General features: G+C 36.0%; 1 protein-coding gene across 3 annotated transcripts in view; it reads right to left on the bottom strand.

The window, feature by feature from the left end:
* LOC149256230 (GPCR-type G protein COLD1-like) overlaps positions 1 to 22030 on the bottom strand; it is a 402810-nt gene that overhangs the window by 203256 nt on the left and 177524 nt on the right. For all 3 annotated transcript variants that reach the window (XR_016267270.1, XM_089460701.1, XM_089460700.1), the window contains one exon: positions 14153 to 14231. Coding sequence is in view for 2 of the 3 variants with exons in the window: in XM_089460701.1 (XP_089316827.1) it covers positions 14153 to 14231 (79 nt within the window). In the remaining variant the exon portion in view is untranslated. The remainder of the gene's footprint in view (positions 1 to 14152; positions 14232 to 22030) is intronic.

Consider the following 22030-nt stretch of genomic DNA (forward strand, 5'->3'; position numbering starts at 1 on the left):
CATTTACCCATGCTATTTAAAACTATATGATGACATGACTTAATCTATTAAATATATACATACTTCTTTTCTCCTTTTGGTCATCTAGACTTCCTTCGGCAGCATCCTTTCCTTGATAGAGATTACTTGAATCATCTAAACCTGATGCACTCCTTCGTCATCATACCATCATACTTCTAAACAATGTATCACACACAGGGTGGAATGATCAGCGAGACACTTGCTTCTTTCAAGTAGAGGTGAACCTTCTAATGAAGATTCCAACGAAGGATCTTGATTATCCTCATCCTGCAAATGCTCCTTCCAAATGGTGATGATGTATGATGAAACCTTTCTTTTCATCATGCTAGATGACTTTATTCTAACCAAATATGAGATTATCAAGAGCTACTTCCTTTATATGATCACTGCTACATCCATGTAGACTTCTACTTCAACTTATTCTTTCAAGCTTTTCTAATGATGTCATGAGCTCTTGTTCCCATAGTATGCTTCGAGTATGATGCCATCTTCTACTAAGATGCATCTCATCATAATGCTTCTCATCTTGATTGTCATGGTGGAGGTCTTTTCACCTCCTACTTCTCCTAGCTATGCATTGGAGAAACCCTAATAGTGAAGATCTATCCCTTTGGGTTTCTTCTTATTAGGTTTTTCCACTTCTTCGGTGATATGAGCTTCATTCCTTTCTTTCCTCTTGTTGTCCTTCTTGAATTTCAGACAATCTCTCTTGAAATGCCCATATTCCATAAAATCATAGCGTTGGATCTTTGACATATTCTCCTTCTTCTTTTTCTCAAGACCAAATTTTCCAAACTTTCCTTTTCTTTCAGCCATGGCAGCAAATGCTTGAACTTGTTCAGTTGGTCCCACATCGATCTGTGCTTTTAACCTGGTTTCTTCAATCTTACATAATGACCAGAGTTCAATGAATGGGGTTGCTTCCTTCTTTCCATAGATACGTGATACAAAGTTGCCCCATTCATCAGGTAGTGCATTGAACACAATTGTTGTCATCTCTATTTAAAAGTGTAACTAGGTACGGTCTTCATAATGACATGTGTAATTGTGATTTTATGCAATTGATGCAATGAAGAAAAATAAAATTATTATTGTAATGCTTGTCTCATGGGTTTCATGAGCAAGGAATTTTATTTTTAGTTGAGGCTCCCATTGTGAGCCCTTAGGATTGGTCATAAAGTCAAATTGAGTCAATGTCATGTATGAAGGACCCTTCTTGGGCATGTTACATATTTGTATGAGTCATTAAAAGAATAAAAAGGCCCTCCAAGACCAAGCTAAAGCATCTCCTTCAAGTCAGCTTCAAGATGGAGTAATGGATCTACACCAAAAGACATGTCGACTCACCCACAGTTCAGGTCGGCTTATTTGATGGGCAAACCACTATAAATAGGGCAGCTCGACCTCATTTCAGAGACAAAATTTTAGTCAAGAAGAAGTCTGCAATAGGAAGTGCAAGAATCACTAAGAAAGGAGTCTCATAGCCAACGAGAAGAAGGAAGGAAGAGCGAAGTTGTTTGGGTTTGTTTTTAGGGTTGATATCACTCCACACATGCGAGATTGCAGGACTGTCTACTACAGAAAAAGGGCCGAGGCATTTCAGTCATCTAGGTAGCCGAATTGGGAGAAGGACAAGTCAAAATAGAATCTGAGTCAAGCAAGAAGGAGCTTATATCCCGAATTGGGAGAAGGACAAGTCAAAATAGAATCTGAGTCAAGGAAGAAGGAGCTTATATCCTAAGCGAAGGTGTCAAGGGCACTATCTAGAAGATGACACTCTCCAAGTGCTGCAACTAGGGTTTCTGAATTAGGGCCAAAAGTTGCAGCTCTGTTCTAGGAGCCAAAACACTGCAAGGTAGCCGAGAAAAAGGAAGAAACAAGGAGTTTGACTATCGTTGACTCAAGGAAAAAAAGGAAGCTTTGTGACTTGGTCTTGGAGAGGTCAAATAGGTCAAGGGTCTTGGTCTTGGTATTCGTCAATTGAAGTCTCTATAAGAAGAAGAATTCGTTTGGGTTTTCCTCTCAAGTGGGAGAGGTTTTGGCCCTGGCTGATAGCCTACATTCTGTGTCCCCTGTCTCTTTATTGTTTATGCTTTAGAAATTGTTTGATGAAGAATAACACTATAATAATATAACTAAAGAAAAGATCCTAATATATTGAAGTAAAAAGCATTCACAAGCAGTTATCATTAATAGAGAAATCACCTATCTTGATGCCCTAGATTTCTCAACAATCTCTTTATTGGACATTATTTCTCCCAACTCTTGTAGGTGGTCTCATGTTTCTAATACCCTCGTGAAGTATGAGGTTATTCCTTCTTCCTTTGATATCTTCATTTTGTATAGCTCGATCCTTAAAGAAATGACTTCTCCAATGATGCTTACAAAGAACAATTCTATTAACTTCTCATAGATTTCTTTTGATGTCTCCAACTTTGCAACATATAGTATGAGGGGATCCTTGATGGATTCTATAAGGAACCTTTGAGCCCTTATTTCCCCCTTCATGTATTTGGCTAGAGCTTGAGCTTCTTCTTTTAGCGGTTCGACAATAGAACCCTTAACATAACCAATGACTTCATTTTCTATGAGGATCAAATTTGTCGTCTTTTTCCATGCAAGATAGTTTGTTGACCCAATGTAACGACCAAAAGTCATATACGCAGCAGAAATCTTTAAAATACTTCAAAGACGTAAATGTCCATTGTAAGACATGTAACTGTATATTGAATATTGTATATTGAATTGATGACAGTAAGATAGGAGATGATTACAAATGAGAATGATGGCTTGCTTATATACCCTAGGCAGGTGCCCTTTCATGAATGGTCATGTTTCTATGACATGTATCTTTATTACTAACTAACTAACCATTAGTTAATTAATTATTATTTATATATATTATTTTTATATGAATTATATTCATAACATTGCCTCTCTCTTCAAGAAGCTTTGTCCTCAAAGCTTACTAAGAATATCTTCTCATCTCTGAACTTTCATCTTCATTGATACAAGATGATATGATGCTCTGAGTGATAGACAAAATTTCCATACTGAGAACGGATAAGACCATCCTAGATTAATCTTCTGATCCCTAAAAATTTGTGTTGAATAGTTATTGTAGGACTGGATTCTGCAAACTTTAGTATTCTTGGGGACATAATTTGTCATTTATGTTCTGAGTGATACTGGTACGTAGATTGATTGGAAAGTTTGCTCTTGTGATTCAGATGTCAATAAATAGTTCTTCTGGTTGGACTTTCCTTTATCATTTTGGCAGTTTCTTGATTTCCTTCAGGTGTTGTTGTTGTTGAGTTGGCTACTGAATCTTCATTTGGAATGTCTATTGTTTGAACTGCAACTTCTGAATATGTTTTAACTTCTCTAGATTTCTCTTCTTCTTTACTTGTGATATCAACTGGATCGGTATTTATTCATTTATCTTCAACTTGGACTAATGACTTCGACACTTCTTTTGTGATAAGTTCTTTTAACTTGTTTTCCAATGATTTCCTATCATCCTTAAGTTTCTTAATTTGAGTGAGTATACTTCAATTATGGTTTTTGAGACGTAAAAGTTTCTCATTTTTTGAGTCAACTTTATTTGGTATTCAAGCTTCTCATCTTTTAACCACTTGATTTGTTCTAATAACCTTTGGTTAAGGTTTTTTAAACATAAACTTTCATCTTCTTTTCCTAATAGACTTTCGTATTGTTTCTTTTCAGAAATTTCCTTTTCTTGCTCTAACTAGTGTTTCCTAGCTTTACATTTTCTTACTTGTGTAAGTAGCTTTTGTATGCTCTTTCAAATATGAATTTTCCTTATTTTTGTTGGATATGAATTCTTCAAACTTTTTTTGCTTCTTTGATACTGTTTCTGGATTCTCTTGAAACATTAGTTTCGAAATATCCTTAAGATCTTTTGCTGAAGGCATTATCAGTTTTGATTTCGTTGTCATGTCTTGGAACGTGACCATCTTCTTCTTGTAAGGAAACATCAAGAATTTGTTGTACGTGGTTAGAATGAATGTACCTAATTCTTTGAACCAAGGTCGACTGAGAATTATGTCAACCTCTTTGTCAAGCATAGTTACAACACAAAATTGAAATATGTACTCATAATGATCAATTGTCACTTGTAAATCATTAATTTCATATTCTTTTCCGCCAAAAATATCTTTTCTTTCTCCTATGCTTGACTTTGGAATTAATAGTTGATTTGCCAAATTAACATTGACGTAATTTTCCTCGACACTTGTGTTGATAGCGATATTAATCTCCTTCCCTTGGGTATTTGATTTTAATATAAGTGATCTACAATCTACAATTGAAAGACCATTATAGGAAAGCCTTTGTTTCTTTGTTTCTGAATTAGACTCCATTTTTTTACTTGATAACCTTACTCGATAATTTAATTTAATTTAATTTTTTATTTTATTTTTTTTATTTCATTTTATATATATATATATATATATATATATATATATTCTCAACAAAAAAAATTTAAACTCACCTTTTTTTATAAATTTCCTACAAACTTTTTTTTCCTATATATATTTATAGTCTTTTTTTTCCTTTTTGAAAAGTTGCAACCCTAGTGAAACATGGCTATTCACCTCTTTGGGGTATAATATAAAATATATGTCCATTTAAGTGCCTTTGACTCGGTTAATTTTCTCCACATAAAAAGTAAAACTTACCATTCACATAAAGAGATTTTGTTTTTCTTTTACCTTGAAAACATCGTGGGTTGCTAAAACCACGAGCTTGTAAACCACTTAATGAAGAATCAAGATAATCTTATCTACTCTTCCTTCTCTTGCATATAGTTTTAAAGATATTTGGAAATATTTCCTTTTAACTTTATCATGCATTTTTTATCAATAATGTAGAACCTTTTTTTATATATGAATGTTCTCCTTCCAAATTTACATCGGACTATTAATTTTTTTTAATAGTATATTTTTTATATGATTTTTTTCTTTAGATCTTTTTTTAATCTTTATATGTACTTTTCGTTCTTTTCTCTTCTTTTTTTTTTCTTTGACTATCTTCTTTTTTTTCTTTTTCTTTTGGTTAATGGCCAAAGCCCTGAATGACGAAACAGAGAAACTCCAACTTTGTGTAGCAAAACGCTTCAATTGTGACAACAACAAGGTTGACGAAGGATTAATGGCCAAAGGCCGGATCAAGCTAGTTCTCTTCAGTGGTTGAGTGTCCAAAGGATCGAACAGCTCTAATACCAATGTAATGACCAAATGTCGTATATGCAGCAGAAATCTTTAAAATACTTCAAAGACGTAAATGTCCATTGTAAGACATGTCATTGTATATTGAATATTGTATATTGAATTGATGTAAGATATGAAATGATTACAAATGAAAATGAGGGCTTGCTTATATACCCTAGGCAGGTGCCCTTTTATTTGATAAACTTGAACAACTTTATAAATTCCTTTAACTTTTATTTTCCTCAATTATATATTTTTTCCCACTTTAAAAATAGTTAATATAGCTCCACTATTTAAATAAACTGCACCTTATATTTATTATAATGCTTTCAAAAAGTACTCTTCCTTTGCTATAACTCGTTATCCTTATGTCTCTTTATAGTTCTACATTTAACCCTTTATAAACTTTAATATATGGATCTTTTAAGTAACCTTCTATAATAATACCCGCTTTGTACTTATATATATTTTCAATAATTTTATGACTTGAACTTTTTTTTAAAATACCCCTTTATAATATAATACTTCTCTTTATATATCTTTTATTTATACTCTTTTTTTTTCTTTTTAATCTTTATATGTACTTTTTGTTCTTTTCTCTTTTTTTTCTTTGACTATCTTCTTTTTTTTCTTTTCTTTTTTGTTTAATGGCCAAAGCCCTTAATGAGCGAAGGCTTTCCTTACAAAATGAAGTCATTTTGATAGCAGATTCAAGAAAATATAGAGATACTTGTCAAGTGAAGATGCTTCATGATGGTGATATCTTCAACATGATTCCTTTCTTGATAATGTGGATGATAGAAGATATCTTCTTGAATATGTCTTCCTTCAAAAGTGATCCTTCAAAGAGAGGGAGATCACCTTGATTCTTTGATGATTATGATAACACCTTTTCTTGCTTCCCTTGGATGTAGAGACTTCGAGATGCATCAATGTATTGTCCCTCTTTGACTGGAGGTAGGGTCTTTGAGATCTTCTTTGTGTGAGCTTCTTAAGAATGCTTCAAGCGTAGAACCTTTCTTCGGATGAGCTAGGATTTTGAGTTCTTCTTTATGATCCTTAGATTAATTTGGCCCTTAAGTATCCCTTCTTGATGGTTCGATGTCCTTTTTGATACCTTGACCTTTCTTGATACTCCTTTTAATGGTCGTTCTTCAAGTTGTCATTCCTTGATGTAGTCACCTTAGCTCTGATACCATGTTGAGAAATCTAAGGGCAATAAGATAAGTGATTTCTCTTACTTTGATTACTGCTTGTGATGTATTTTACTTAACTTAATTAGCTTCTTCTTTCACTTGATTATATTTAGTGTCATTTTCATCAAACAGCGACCAAACCATAAAGAACAATAAGACAAGAGGACACAAGATGTAGGCAATCAGTCAAGACCAAAACCTCTCTAATTGAGAGGAAAACCCACAAGAATTCTTCTCTTCTTATAGAACTTCAATTGACGAATTCCAAGACCTGTGACCCTTGACCAAGACCCCCCCCCAAGACCAAGTCAAACTGCTCATGATGAATTCCTATTTCACAAAGTCAATTATAGTCAAACAAGCCTTCCAACAACTGCTTGCTTTCTCTTTGACCTCAATTTCAAACCTGCACTTTTGACTGTGATTTTCAGCCCTTGCTGCAGTAACCCTAGCTTGCACGTGTGACAGAAATATGGTGAAGATTGCTTCTATTCTTCTCTTGGGCAGCACATCTCTCTTCAACAAATCGGCTTGAATATCAATGCTTCTTTGACCCTTCACGTGACTTCTTAACTTGACTGCAACTCGGTCTTGCTATAGGTGAAATGATGCCCCAATTTCGGTCTGCACGTGTGAGAGATTTATCGAAAATAGTCCTCAAGAAATCTGCTCCTTTCTTCGTCCTATATTTTGCCTTCTTCGTTGGATCTTCAAGTGTCCTTTCTGCTTCAAATCAAACTCTTTTTTCTTTCTTGGATGCCCTCTATGTTGGTCGACTAGCCTTGTATATATAAGCTTCTTGTCACATCAAATAGGCCGACTTGTCGTTTGAGAAGGTCGACTTGTAGCTTGCACAGTTGACAAGGTCTTGGAGGGTCTTTTGACTCAACTATGACTCAAATAAATTCCTTTTACAATATGTAACATGCCCAAATGGGTCTTCAATACATGACAATGACTCAATTGACCTTATGACAAACCTAGAAGCACTCAATGGATGCTTGCACATTTGACAAGGTCTTGGAGGGTCTTTTGACTCAACTATGACTATTTAATTCTTTTTACAATATGTAACATGCCCAAATGGGTCTTCAATACATGACAATGACTCAAATGACCTTATGACAAACCTAGAAGCACTCAATGGGTGCTTGACCTAAAAATAAATTTTCCTTGAGCATGAAACCCATGCCTCAAGAAAAATAATAATATTTTTATTTTTCCCTTTACATTGAATACATAAAATCATGATTACATATGTCATTATGAAGACCGAACCTAGATACATACTTCAACAGCTTCTGCATTGGTTTTAAATCTTGACTAGCTTCACTTGCCTTTCATTGGATTAATTTATGTAAGTTTTCTTGCACAAATTCTTGTATTTAAGGACCACTCTAAATTTAGGAGCGCTAGAGGGTGTTTGGTTGAACCCCTAGTCCCCTTCTTCATTTTGCATTTAAATCCCATGTGAATGCACAAGTGTGTAGAAATCTAACATTGTTTGAACAAGTTTGAGCGTGGGGTAAGTCTTTGGTTGGACGAACCCACTCTCAAGAAGCAAAGGTGGAAGGACCCATACCAAGCAACTTTCAAAGGGCTCATCCAACGATTGAGAAGAGAGTCTCCTTACCTTGGTTCTTTAAAAATCACCAAATTTAAATTTTACTTTGATAAACTTTATGCGCTTTACTTGTATATCTAGCTTTTAGAGCTTGTAGGAAAGGCTTAGCCCTTCCTTACTTGCTCAAGGGAGGAAGTTTCTTCCTCCTCTTGTTGAATGCAAGTGTTATATAGTGTACATTATTTGTGAAGTATTTGTGATCTTATTTCTTGTTCTCCCTCATGACTTGCGCAGATCTTATGGAGGATTGAAGGCTTGTCTGAAAATATCACTTGAAATTGTTTTGTAGGTGGAGATTGGAAGACCAAAGAGATTTCACTAGATTCCCCTGATCTATCAAGTTCCTCCTTCCTAAACATTCTTCTCTCTTCACCTCTTGTGCGATATTTACTCTTGAAGACCAAGAAATCAAAGCACCAAAATAACATTTCTTTGAGAAAAGTGAGTCCTCCCATTGAAGACTCATCATTGTAATATTTTCATAATAAGCATTGTAACTTCTTTTCTTGTTGCATTAAGCTTTCTTGAGGAAAAGTATTTGCTTTTTGGAGCTACTTGTAAACTTTTCTCAAGATTAAAGTCATCATTCTCCATTAGAGGGCTTCTTATTTAATAAAAAGTAAATAATTCTTGGAGGCAGCTTGGGGATCATCCCCTTGGCATCCCACTCTTCCTCTCCTTTGAGAGAGGAATTCATTGCATGTTTTGTGGTTTGCAATTTGTTTCTTTTCTTTCAAGTAGACCTAATTAGTTAAACTTTAGACTCTCGCATTGCCATTTCTTTGTTGTTTCACATGCTCATGCCATAGCTCTAGCAGTTCACACTCTTACTTGGGCTAGTTTAGTGATTATATTTCTCACTTTACATTGTTCGTTTGAGCATTTTAGATCTGATTTCTTGCAGCTGATATAATTTATTTAGTTGTTGATATATATGTCCTCTCATATGATTGTTTCATAGTTTCCATGCAAGGTCACTTTCACATGCTAATATTGTTCCATATTCATGTAAATTTGGTGATTTTATTATCTAATTTTCATCTATCTCTTGACATCATTTGAGTTTCATTTCCATTGTTTATGCAAATATTTTATTGCCTTATTTGTGAATGAACATATTTACTTGAACTATTTTGAAGCATTTCACATTTGGGAACACTATCTCTACTTGCAAGACACATCTAATCATTTGCATCTCCATTGCACGTCTAAAATTAACCTCCAAGCATAAGATTGGTTGATAGATCTTTTAGTAAGAACTCCCTTAACTGTCATTCAATTTCCCAAATTTTGAGTTTGGATGAATGGTACAAACACATGACCTCGCAATTCTCTTGTGTGGCCAAGTACCCTTGTAGGAACGAAGGCATGTGGGTTGTCTTGAAGAACTAGGGGGGTATCGTTAATGAAGCCTTGTTCTTCCTCATCCTAGCCTTCTTGTAACCACCTCTAGTCCTTACCAAGTTGAAGGAGTTGAGAGGAAGTAACACCTTAGATAGGCACTTAACTAAAATCAACCAAGAGCACTATAGCACACAAACACCTTACAATCATGAATGGTTCTTCTTGCATGCATTTGAATTTTGGCATCTCATTCAACATCTCACTATTTAAGCTCTTTATCAGATACATGCAATAGGTTTTGAAAGCAATTACATACTTTTCATTTTAAGTACTTTAGATTCACTCTTGAACTTTGTTTATGCTCATTTGGATCAAGTTTAAAGTTACATATCATTGTTATATGTGAACATATTTCCTTTTGTCAAGTACAAGTAACATTTATTTGCAAGATTTCAATTCTAGTCAAGTGCTTTCCTTTCAAGGATGTGCCATCATATCATAGTTTTGCTATTGGTTGTTCTAATACTTATCTTGCAGTGTTTCATTCCATTTGATCTTGTTGTATCTTGAAGATATTTCCAATATAGCAAGTACCTTTATTCATTTGAGCATATATTTCATTTCTTGCAAGATTATATTTTGCACTAGTCTACTTACATTTTCCTTGCAGGATAAATTGTTGAGTCATATCGAACTATTCACATTTTAATGTTGATCACATGCCCATGATCATTTGTACTTACTAAGTTTTATTATTTCAAGTTATTGAATGGTTGATGCTCTAATTGATCTACTAACTATCTCCTAGGACTTGTTAGTTTAAACAATGTTGCGAACATCGGCATCAGGATAAAATCGGCAAGGGTTCAGAAAACCAAAAAATCATAAAAATTGGGAAATACCGGTAAAAATCGGCAAAACATCGGCAAAATCATGATACCATCAAAATATCGATAAAAATCAGCAAACATCGACTAGGCCAAAAAATCGTGATTTCGAGATAAAATTGGGATGTTATCGAGATGTTCGCAACACTGAGTTTAACAAGTCTTCTTAAGAACCTTCCTTAGGGTCCACCCCCCTTGGCTTTCGCTAGGAGAGAGCCTAGATGGAGAGAGTTCGGATTAGGTGATAGCCCCTTTGTTAAAATTGGCAACTAGGGCCAAACTCCATGTGGGTCATCTTATTTATGGCCGCTGATATTTTTATTGGATCCCTCTCATTGAGAGGTGTAAGATTGATCTAAAGATCATCCGATTCCAATAAGTATTTATGAAGTTATGAATTTATTTATGTTATAAATCAAATTGTCAAGTCGGCCAGCGACTTGAGTAGGCTCAGAAGCCCAATAGACGTGTCTTCATCATCCAAGTTTTAGTATAAATTGGTGAGGACTTGAAGTCATTTTAGACATGTATTCTTGAGGTGATCTCCTCTCCACGTCTGGGTTTTTGGAGCAGGAGAGAACTAAAGAATACGCTGGCCTAGAAGGAGCCCTAGCTGTAGATGATGCCCTAATCCAACGCAGTCATGAAGACATCTATACACAGTAAAAGTGATGCTCTAATCCGTTGCTAAGGAGAGGCATAATACACTGGTCATTGAGACACTAATACGCAGTTCATAGAAACGCTTATGCACAGATCATGGAGACACTATGCTGTTCATGGTGACGTTCATTTATACGCTGTTCATGGTTATTATATGCTGTTCATGGTGACATTTATTCAGTCAACTGATGCCCTAATACACAGGGCAGAGAGCAGCGTAATCTATGTATTGGGTCACCATTGTCCACATGGTAGCCGCAGTGATATTAGAAGCCGTTGTCCACATGGTAGCCGCAGTTATAAGAAGCCGGTGTCATAAAGGGTATCATAAAGGGTAGCTGCTGTGATGTCAAGCATGAAGAAGAGCCGCAGTAAGGAAGACATCTAGCCGCAGAGAGCCCAGGTATATGAAGCCGAGGTAGCCGCAGTCAAGAGCAGATCCGCACTGCAGGAAGAATGACGCTGATCTCAGTTCAGTACAGGTTCTTGGTGTCAAGGTGCTGAATACAGTCTCGGTTAAGCATATATGATAAGGGTTTTGGAGGAAACCCTTGCAACCCTCACTTCGGACCTACCTGCACATGTATATAAATATATATGGGTACTCTCTCAACAGCATGCTATCTCGACAGCCACTAACACTGTCTCAGCTAAATGGAGATCACGTTAAGTGATTATCTCAGTCTTGCATATATATATGACTGTCTTGGCATAATAGTCACAATGATGAAATATGTGATACTCGGCATACCTGTGACCTGAAGGAAATATCTTCGGATGAATAAATCAGAGAAGGCTAATGATGATCTCAGTATGTCTATGAGTAGCATCTCGACATACCTGTAGGTGATGTCATCAACCGGATGGAGCTGAAGGGTCTTAAGATGCAGCATGATGGGCATGATAGTAAAGGGCAGCATATGCAGCATAATAAGGAGCAGCATGATGATGAAAAGCAGATGAGAGCAGCTCAGCACTGTGATGGTACAGCAAGGTGCCACACGGTAAGGTGCAACAAATGGATGAATTGCAACACTACGATAGGTGAAGCCGACACCTTGGAGAATCAGTTGAAGCAGAATGTCTTCAACTGATCTCATGTATCATCGTTATAGGAGATGATCTATGCTCAGATCTAGATAAGTCAAAGTGTTGACTTCAGTTGTATATGTACTCTCTCTCTTTCTCTGCTGAACCTTGAAGAACATAAAAGAAGAATTGATCAAGGGTTTCCCCACATTGGCGTTTGTCCCTGACTAGCGCCACATCTTGTGTCATCGTCTTGGCTTGTCTTCTGCGATTTATGTTTATGTTCTATCTGCAGTTTACTTTAATGCTGATGTGATTGCTAATCTGCAAAAGATATTGAGCTAACTGTGAAAATTTAAATAAATTGCTCTAGCATAGAACAGACCTAAAGTTAACACCCTTCTCTGAGCTTTGCTACCAAGGCCACGCCTAGTGGGGTTGAGGATTTTTCCCACATTAACTTAGGTGTGTAAGCAAGGCGGCAACAGTCTCCATTGATGATCTATGGTGAAATTTCTCTGAATGGTGTTTGGTTTTCAATGGTTAATATGACACATTATATCCTGCACCGTCACACTTGGTAACATTGTATTTACTGGGTTCCTTTCCAAACCTAAAATTTGAATGGTAGATGGTTGAGTGACTTAAATCCATGGTAATGGTTCTTCAGCTCTGAGATAATAATCATGCTCGAAAGCCCTATTCTGAACTTTCTGGTGGCTGCATTTAACTACTATAACAGAGATTGAGGTTTTGCAATGGGAACATATTCTTTTGCTTTGAATCTGCAAGAATGTGTTAATATTTTCCATCTACGTGTTGATCACTGTTTTCATTGCTCCATGGACAAACTCTGACAAATGCCAAATGGATTCTTGGCATAAGTGTTTCAGATCTATCACTCAGCATGCATTTGAAATTGCACTATGGTTATACTCAAAATATGCTGAAGGACTACTGCCTAAACACTGACACTTTGCATGCAAATATTTTCTATTTTCCACCAATTATATCTCTACTATATGATGATGATTGGCTTTTATTTTGTAATATTGCGGTGCTGTCAGTAATCTGCAATGTGCTCAGGTAACGTATGAAGAGAAATCCCATTCACCTGTCTCATTGCCCAAAGGTACTCTTCACCTCTATGCTTGTTTGAACAAAGCATTTATGGCATAATTGTGCTCATGATACCACTGGTATCATTAAATTCTGCTAATGCTAAAACAAAAGCATTTGGTATCCTTCATTCCATTACTCCAAGTACTTGATATTTGGCATATGTCCTTTCTCTATGCTATTTTCCTTGCTTGCAAGATCTTCACATTGGATCTCCTAATGATAGGACGGATTTCACTCTTGCGAGTATAGCTTGCGAATGAGTTATTGAGACTTGTCTCAGTTCCAAGAATAAATTCAATTAAGCACTATTTACCTAACTCAACATATATTTCACTTGTTTGTAACTCACTCGTTCTTCATGCATAATTGAAACTTGCTTTGCTTCTTTCACATTGGATAGTGTCATTGATGGAATCTATTGTCGGGCCAAGCAAGAAGAGTCTCCCCTCTCTCCTACACAACCTAGCTTAGTTTGACTCTTAGGAAAACCCTCTTTCAGTTTGGAACCTGTCTTCCTCAGCCTTAAAGTAAGAGGCAAGGCCACCAAGTTGACAGTGGGTGGATTGCTTGATAGTTGCTCATTGGCTCCCTTTCTGGGGTTGTGATTTTCCTCTTAGGTAACATTTGAGTTGCAAGAAGGTCAACATTTCAAGCAAAAAAAAAATAGCAAAGATATCAATACTTCAACCAAAGAAGCAAAAATGAGTCAGCAGGAAGATAGCTATACCATGATACTGTTTGCTTCTAAGCTATGATTTAAAGCTTTTCTTTTCCAATTTGTAACTTATGTTGGCAAATCTACTAGCAGTTGGAGCATGCAACATGCTTTCATATAAATGATTTTGTTCACTAGTATAATCTACAATCTCTATGCATATAGAGTCTTGATATGAAATCTATCACCAGACAATTGTACTTCTCTCTTGTAATATTCTAGTTATAGTTAATCTATGGGCTCCTGAGTTATTTCAAAATAAAATTAATAGGAAGACAAGTCTGCAATATTTCACATTGCAAAATATTAAAGTGCACTACCTTGTTCTTGCTCGTCCTCTTGAACAGAACGTACAACAGTTCCAACAAGTCGCTTGAAAAAGGATCTTGCCTCCAGCTTCTATAAAGCAAAGCAGGAAACAAGAAATTACAAACAATGGATACCAAATTTTTGGCTTCTTTGCCTCTCAATTTACTCTTAAAGTAAAATGAGTCCCAAAACAAATGATGGTGCATGTTTAACGTGAAAATACTTCATGATGGTGCATGTTTAACATGAAAATACTTCTTATTGCAAATGAAATTTCCCATGCACAAACAGAGAAAAAATCAGCTCCAAGTTCGTTTAGTGTCATGATTCATTTCAGTAATTTAAACATCTTATCAAAACTAATATGTAAATAAAAAGGCATAAAAAAGTGTATTCAGAGATTTTCTGACCTCTTGCATTTTGCTCCTTCTAATTATTATATTTTGAGATTTACAAGAGTTAAATTGATTTTATATAGATAGATATATATATATATATATATATATATATATATATATATATATATATATATATATATATATATATACGGTTTCTATTTATAAATGTCCCCCAGGCCCAACTAGATCCATTGAAAATCATTAACAGATAAAAATTCCCTTGATATCCTATATGATAGGAAGGTTTTCAATAATTTTCCTAATTTACCAAATCTTCCAGCCATTAATACTTTTAAGAGGAAATGCTCTTAGCTATAATTTAGTTATAATTTTAAAGCATATTTCGTTTTAAACAAGGAATCTCAAAAGAAGGTTTTTTTCATCTTCGATCTATATATATATGGTTTCCATTTATAAATGTCCCCCAGGCCCAACTAGATCCATTGAAAATCATTAACAGATAACAAAATTGCCTTGATATCCTATATGATAGGAAGGTTGTCAATAATTTTCCTAATTTACCAAATTTTCCAGCCATACATACTTTTAAGAGGAAATGCTCTTAGCTATAATGTATTTATAATTTTAAAGCATATCTCGTTTTAAACAAGGAATCTCAAAAGAAGGTTTTTTCATCTTCGATCATGTGTTTTTGCATAGCCTTCATATTTGTGCCTTTCTAAGCACTATTAGGAGTGGTCCATCTTGTGAACTCACAATATAGATTGGGTGGCCCAGCATATTTCCTCCCCATGTGAAGTGGTGGTGTAAATTACGAATTTAGTTCATTCTTTGTAAGTGCTGATCTTACAGCATTTGTTTTCTGGCAAATTACACAACTACCATCTGTAAAGTCCATATGTTCAGGCCTATCTTTAACTGCTGGGTTATTATTGAACAGCAACCATCAACGGGCTTATAAAATTAAATGATAGCATGCAGAAGAATGACTACAGAAGAGATTACTTTGATATTATTCCATGTGCCAAATAGAAGGAGACACAGGTATCACAGCAACTTGTGACTAATTTACTTGAAGTCAGTTTATTGAGCTAATATAAGTTTATAATAAACCTTTTATGAAGTATCTAAGCATTAACTTAAAAGCTCATACATGCCCATTGTTAAATACTGTAATACCCTCCCTTTATGGTGAAACAAGAAATGATCCCAATCTTATTTACAAGTTATAGAAAATCTCTGCACCACACTCTTGAGTTGCAAAATGATGCATCTCTATCTCTTCATTCTCCACCAGTTACCAAATGAAGCAACATAAAATACTTTTATAAATGTCCAACAAAGACCACAAAAATAGGTCAAAGGGAAGAAGATTGTACACCCAGTGTTAAAACAAAGAGGGACTGTTGCCACAAAATCTAGCAGGCGTTGCAGAGGGGTACCCTACAAGGCTATTACTAGACCAAGTGACAATGATGGGGTAGTGGCCCACAGTCACCACAGCCAAAACCCCCTACTCTTTATGGACTTTCACCAATGGGAAGAGTCCCCATATGTGGATGCTCACCTAATAGATATTCTAGGTTTGAGGTATGAGGTGACCTAAGGGCTTCTAAGGAAAAGACAACTTAAGTACAACGTTCCAATCCAAGAGTAAGGGCAATTCGTTTTCCATAGAGAGGCCAAATTTATGCACACAAGACCTAGGGCTTGATTGGTGGGTTGAGAGTTCGGATGGCCAAAGGTCAAGGTGAAGAGAAAGGGTTTCCCACGATATGTCTTAGCAAGTCCAAGGCACATGAAACCCTCAAAAGCCCACAATTTGAAGCTAAAACTAAACTAGGGTTTACCTTGGGGCAAAAAAATTTATGGACAAAATTGAAGTGAATACTTGCCAAAATGGGTAATTTTGTGGCAACCACTATCCTCTTGATATTTATGTTGGATAAAGAGTTGTCATTGATGTCAATATACCTAGAAACCCTAACCCATGTCCTCAAGAAACTCCTTGCCCTAATCCCTTGATGAAACCCTAAATCCTAGATGCATAGCCATATAAAATAACAAAATCCTAATCCTATTTCTCTTACAAAAACCCTATCCTTATCAAACCCTAGTTCCTATTAAGAAACCCCAATTTCTTGTTTCTTAATTCCTTGTTTCATTTAACATATTAAACCCTAAGAGCAATTCCCTAAATTCATTTAACACAACCTATTCCTATAAACCATTCCATTAGACTACTTCCAATCCTATTCATATAACAAACCTATACTATAAAACTAAGAGACAAGCCTTAATTATATTACTTCTCCCCAAACAAAATTAAAAAAATTATCACTGTAGATGTCGGCCTCAACAACTACAGGTTGGCCCCTCCAGAGCCAGTGTCTTTGATCAAAATTCATATAAAATCATGTGCTTCAACTCAGTGCAAGGCATGTCTCTGGTCAACGAACAAAGTAGAACGAAAAAGTTCATCTCGTGAACTTGAGAAAGGAAGTCAAGAAAAATACGAAGAGAAAAGATTGCAAGTGTTGTAGAAGATTCTGGGAGCTTTTGTGGATTAATTTTCGAATTTTTGGATGACAAAAAAATCGCAGAGATTTTGTTTGATTTTTTCTCTGGCACACACACGCTCAATTACTGAGAAAGAATCATATTTATTGTTATTAAAGATAGAAGATAATTACAAATTGAGGGAGGCCCCTAGCTTTATACTGCCCTGGGCGCCTCTTGGTGAATGGGCATGATCTTTGATCATTCCCTTTGCCTAATAACTACTTACCTAACTAATTTTTATATAACATTGCCTTCCTCCCAGAAAATGCTTTGTCCTCAAAGCATACGTAACGACAGATGTTGTTACGAAATGCTTCAGTCTCCAAAGAAGCAACCTTCTTCTGGTATGTCCTTCCACTTGATCAAGTATTCCTTGATTACATGAGATCGAAGCTTCTTTTCTCTGGAGGATATGATATCTTCTTGTTCTAAAATGACCCTTCCTTCATCATCTAAGGATGGAAGGGTTGTTTGTGCTGATTGATGGTCACCCTGTGCCCTTTTAAGGCAGGATACATGGAAGACGTTGTGAACACGGCTTTTATCCATAAGGCTTAAACTATATGCAACTTGGCTGATCTTTTTGTTGATCTGGTATGGTCCATAGAACTTCGGTGCCAATTTATTTTTTCCTTTTTGTTTCAAGGACAACTGCTTGTATGGCTGGAGCTTGACAAATACCCATTCTCCAACTTCAAATTCTCTTTCGGTTCTGTTTCGGTCAGCTTGTTGCTTCATACGGTTTCTTGCATTATTTAAATTTTCTTTTAGGGTTTGGACGATTTTTTGGGTTTCTTCTAGTTGGTTTTTAACAAATGGTAGATTTGTCTGGACGGTAGCTAGATCCTTCCATTTTGGAGGTTCATACCCATACAAAGCTTGGAATGGAGTCATTTTTGTTGACGTGTGATAAGTAGAATTATACCACCATTCAGCGAGATGCAACCACTGAGACCACTTCTTTTGTTTTCATGTAGCATAACAACGTAGATAGGGTTCCAAACATTTATTGACAACCTCTGTTTGTCCATCCGTTTGAGGGTGGTAAGCGGAACTCATATTTAGGTAGGTGCCTATATGGTTGAACAACTCTTTCCAAAAATTACCCTTAAATTTGGCATCTCAATCACTCACAATGACTTTCAGAAAACTGCGTAATTTATAAATATTTTTGCAGAATATCTTAGCGATTTGTTTAGTTGAGTCTCTTCATTGAAATAAAGTGAGCATATTTGGTGAGTCTGTCGACTACTACGAAAATCTTATCCTTGCCTTCAGATATAGGTAATCCCTCAATAAAGTCCATTGATATTTCTTCCCATTTCTGATTCGGAATGTTTAAGGGGTGAAGTAATCCAGGTGTCATAATATTTTCACTTTTATTTCTTTGACATGTGTCACATTCCGCTACATACTTCTGAATATCGCGACTCATCCCTTTCCAAAAGAATGATTGACGTGCATTGTAGTAAGTTTTAAAGAATCCTATATGTCCGGCTAACAGTGAATCATGTCTTCCTTGAGTATCTTGGATTTAAACTTGGAGTTTGAATTCAAATAGATTAGTCCTTTGTACCATAGAATGTCGTTCTTCCATTCAAATTTTGAGTTGTCTGGAAGGTTATTGATTATCGCAGTTATTTCTGGATCCTTAGCATACTCACTTCGAATCTCATTAAGCCATTCAGGAACAACAACCGAGACTGCAAGTAGTGTTGGTTCTTCATCTTTCCTAGACAAGGCATCTACTACTACATTGTCTTTTCCCCTTTTATGTAGTATCTCCATCTCAAAGGCGGCAATTTTTTCAATCCATTTTTGTTCTTCTTTGGAAAGTATTTTTGTTGAAGGAGGTGTTGAAGACTGTTATGGTCTGTTCGAATGGACTTCAATGGAGAACTTACTTCCCAAAAGATATTGTCTCCACTTAGCCAGTGTGTGCATAATAGCGAGCATTTCCTTGTTGTATGTGGACTTAAGACGTTCTCTTTTATTGAGCTTTATGCTTTCAAAAGCTATTGGATGCCCTTCTTGCATTAACACTGTGCCTATACCGAATCTGGAAGCATCATTCTCGATGATAAATGGTTTAGAGAAATTTGGAGTTGCCAATACCGAGGCATTAGACATAACTTCTTTCAATTCTTCAAAACACCTTCTTGCTTCCTCATTCCATTGAAATTAATTCTTCTTTAAAAGGATGGTTAGAGGTGCAGTTATATGTGCATAGTTTTTAATAAATCTTCGGTAATATCCAATCAATCCTAAGAACCCTCTTAGCTTGGACATATTAACTATTTTGGTCCATTCCTTAATAGCTTTGATTTTATTAGGGTCCACTTTTACTCCTTCATGGGATATTATGTGTCCGAGATATTCTACTTCTTCCTTCCTAAAGGTGCATTTGGATTTCTTGACGTAGAACTAATGCTCTTTCAGTAGTGTAAGAACTTTATCCAGATGTTGTAGGTGCTCCTTCCAAGTTTTACTATAAATTAAAATATCATCAAAGAATACTAATACAAACTTCCTAAGATATGGACGGAATAACTCGTTCATAGTGGCTTGGAATGTTGTTGGTGCATTGGTTAACCCAAAGGGAATTACTTTAAATTCATAGTGACCTTCGTGTGTTCGGAACGCCATTTTTGGTATGTCTTCCAACCTGATTCTGATTTGGTAATAGCCTGACCTTAAGTCCAATTTTGAGAAGTATTTTGCACCATGTAGTTCATCCAACATTTCGTCGATAAAGGGAATTGGGAATTTGTTTTTAATCATTATTTTGTTTAATCCTCTATAATCAATGCATAGCCTGAATGATCTGTCCTTCTTCCTTACCAATACCACTGGAGCAACATACGGACTCTTACTTTTCGAGATGATCCCACATTTTAAAAGGTCTTGGATTAATCTCTCAATTTCAATCTTTTGGTGATGTGGATATCGATACGGCTTGATGTTCACGGGGTCTGATCCTGCTTTGACTTCTATTGTATGCTCGATTTCCCTGTTAGGAGGCATTTTCATGGGCAGGTCTTGGAATACCTTTTCATGCTTCTGAATTAGCTCTTGTACTTCTGGTGACTCTTCGTTGATCATGTTTGCAAATAACATTTCTAACTAGTGACATTGTACTACATAAGTTGGTGCTCCTTTCCGAATCATCTTCATCATCTGGGATGACGACACAATTTGATACTCTGGTGCTTGGAGTCTGTATAACTTGTACCTCCATCCTTCCCAATTAAAGCTTATGAACTGCTCTTGATGGTTGGCAGAGTAAGTGCCTAGGGTTCGTAGCCACTGGATACCTAAGACCACATCTACTCCTCCTAATGATACAGTGAAGAACAGGGATTCTAAATTAAAGTCTTGAATCTGCAATTTGACCTTATGGCATTTCCCTACCTTTTCAATCTTCTTACCATCGGCTACCATCACCTTCATGTTGGGTAAGGGAAATGAGAAAATGTTGAGTCTCTTTGCCACGGTTGCATCTAAAAAATTGTGGGTGCTACCGGAGTCGATGAGAACCACTACGTTGTTCTTCTTTATATGTCCTTTTAATTTTAGAGTTTGGGGTTGTGATATACCTGTCATAGCTGATAGTGACACTTGCGGAATACTTCTGTCATCTAATTCTGGAGGGAATTCTGGGGCATCTTCTACTCCTATGTCTGATTCATCATTGTTTGAATCATTAGTTTCTTCACAATTATATAGGTTCTTCGATTCATTTCCTTTAGCACACCTATGTTTAGGGTCCCACTTCTTGCCACAGCGTTTGCATTTGCCTTCTTTTATCCTTTGCATTTCCATGTTAGATTTTTCACCTTCACGAAGATTTGGTGGAACATATCTTGTATTATTTGTATTCCCAGAGTGGGGCATTCTTTGTCTCAAATATACCTTTTCCAATTTTGACCACAGTATTTGTTCAAATTTCTTTTCGGCAGCTTTTGCTTTTTGTCTTGCTACTTCTATTGACGTAATGTCATGAAGCTCAAGTTCTACTCATAGATGAGTTTTATGTCCGGAGATGTATGATTGAATTAGACGGGATTCTGATAAACCAGGTACTCGTGTTACTAAGGTCTCCCATTCTTGGGTGTACGCATCCACATTTCCTTTTTGTCATAATCTGATGAGTGTTGAAAAGAACTCTTCTTCCTTTACACCTTGGAATCTTTTAAAGAATGCATCCTTAAATTTTCTCCAACTAATGGTGATTGTCGTCTTCTTCCACCACATATACCAATTATATGCTTCGCCTTCCATTTCCATGGAAGCATGTCGAATCTTTTCGTCATCATTGTCAATATCATAAATCTCGAAATATTCTTTTGTTTTATTCAGCCATGAAACGCTACATTTTACGTTACCATCGAATTTGGGTAGCTCGATTTTTGCTCTTCGTTGATACGTTGCTAACGGTGGAGCGAAGAGAGGGTATTGATTGGTGAATGTATTCCAGAGCTGCTTATTTGAAAAAGTCCTGTTACTATTTCGTTGATGTTGTGTGGATGATTTTCTTAGAGACTCCTCTTTTTCATGAGAATCTGTTGAATTTGTTGAATCTGATGAATTGTGTTGTTGATTACCTACATCATCTTGGAGTAGTCGTTTGGGTGTAACCTTCATCCTTTCACACAAAGTGTTCAACAACGTCATTGTCTGATTATGATTTATTTTCAGATTTGATAAAGTTTTACCCGAGCTTTTGTTCTATTCGACTTGTCGTATCCTATAGCTTCTTGATATTGTCGGAATGTCTGATAACCTTACTCTAGAGATCGACTAAATTTTGGTTGAAATCATCAGAGTGGCTAGTAATCCTATTCTCCATATCAATCATTTTTTTGCTGAAATTGGTCATTGTCATCGACGACATTGAACATGTTTGTGGGGGTGTATATTTGTCCGTCAGCTTAACTTTCTTGCTTAAGTTGACTAATTTTTTTTTTA

Source organism: Pinus tabuliformis, chromosome 7 (assembly GCF_031772625.1).
Source record: "Pinus tabuliformis cultivar Carrire ecotype Pingquan chromosome 7, CPIR1, whole genome shotgun sequence".
NCBI classification, from domain to species: domain Eukaryota; kingdom Viridiplantae; phylum Streptophyta; class Pinopsida; order Pinales; family Pinaceae; genus Pinus; species Pinus tabuliformis.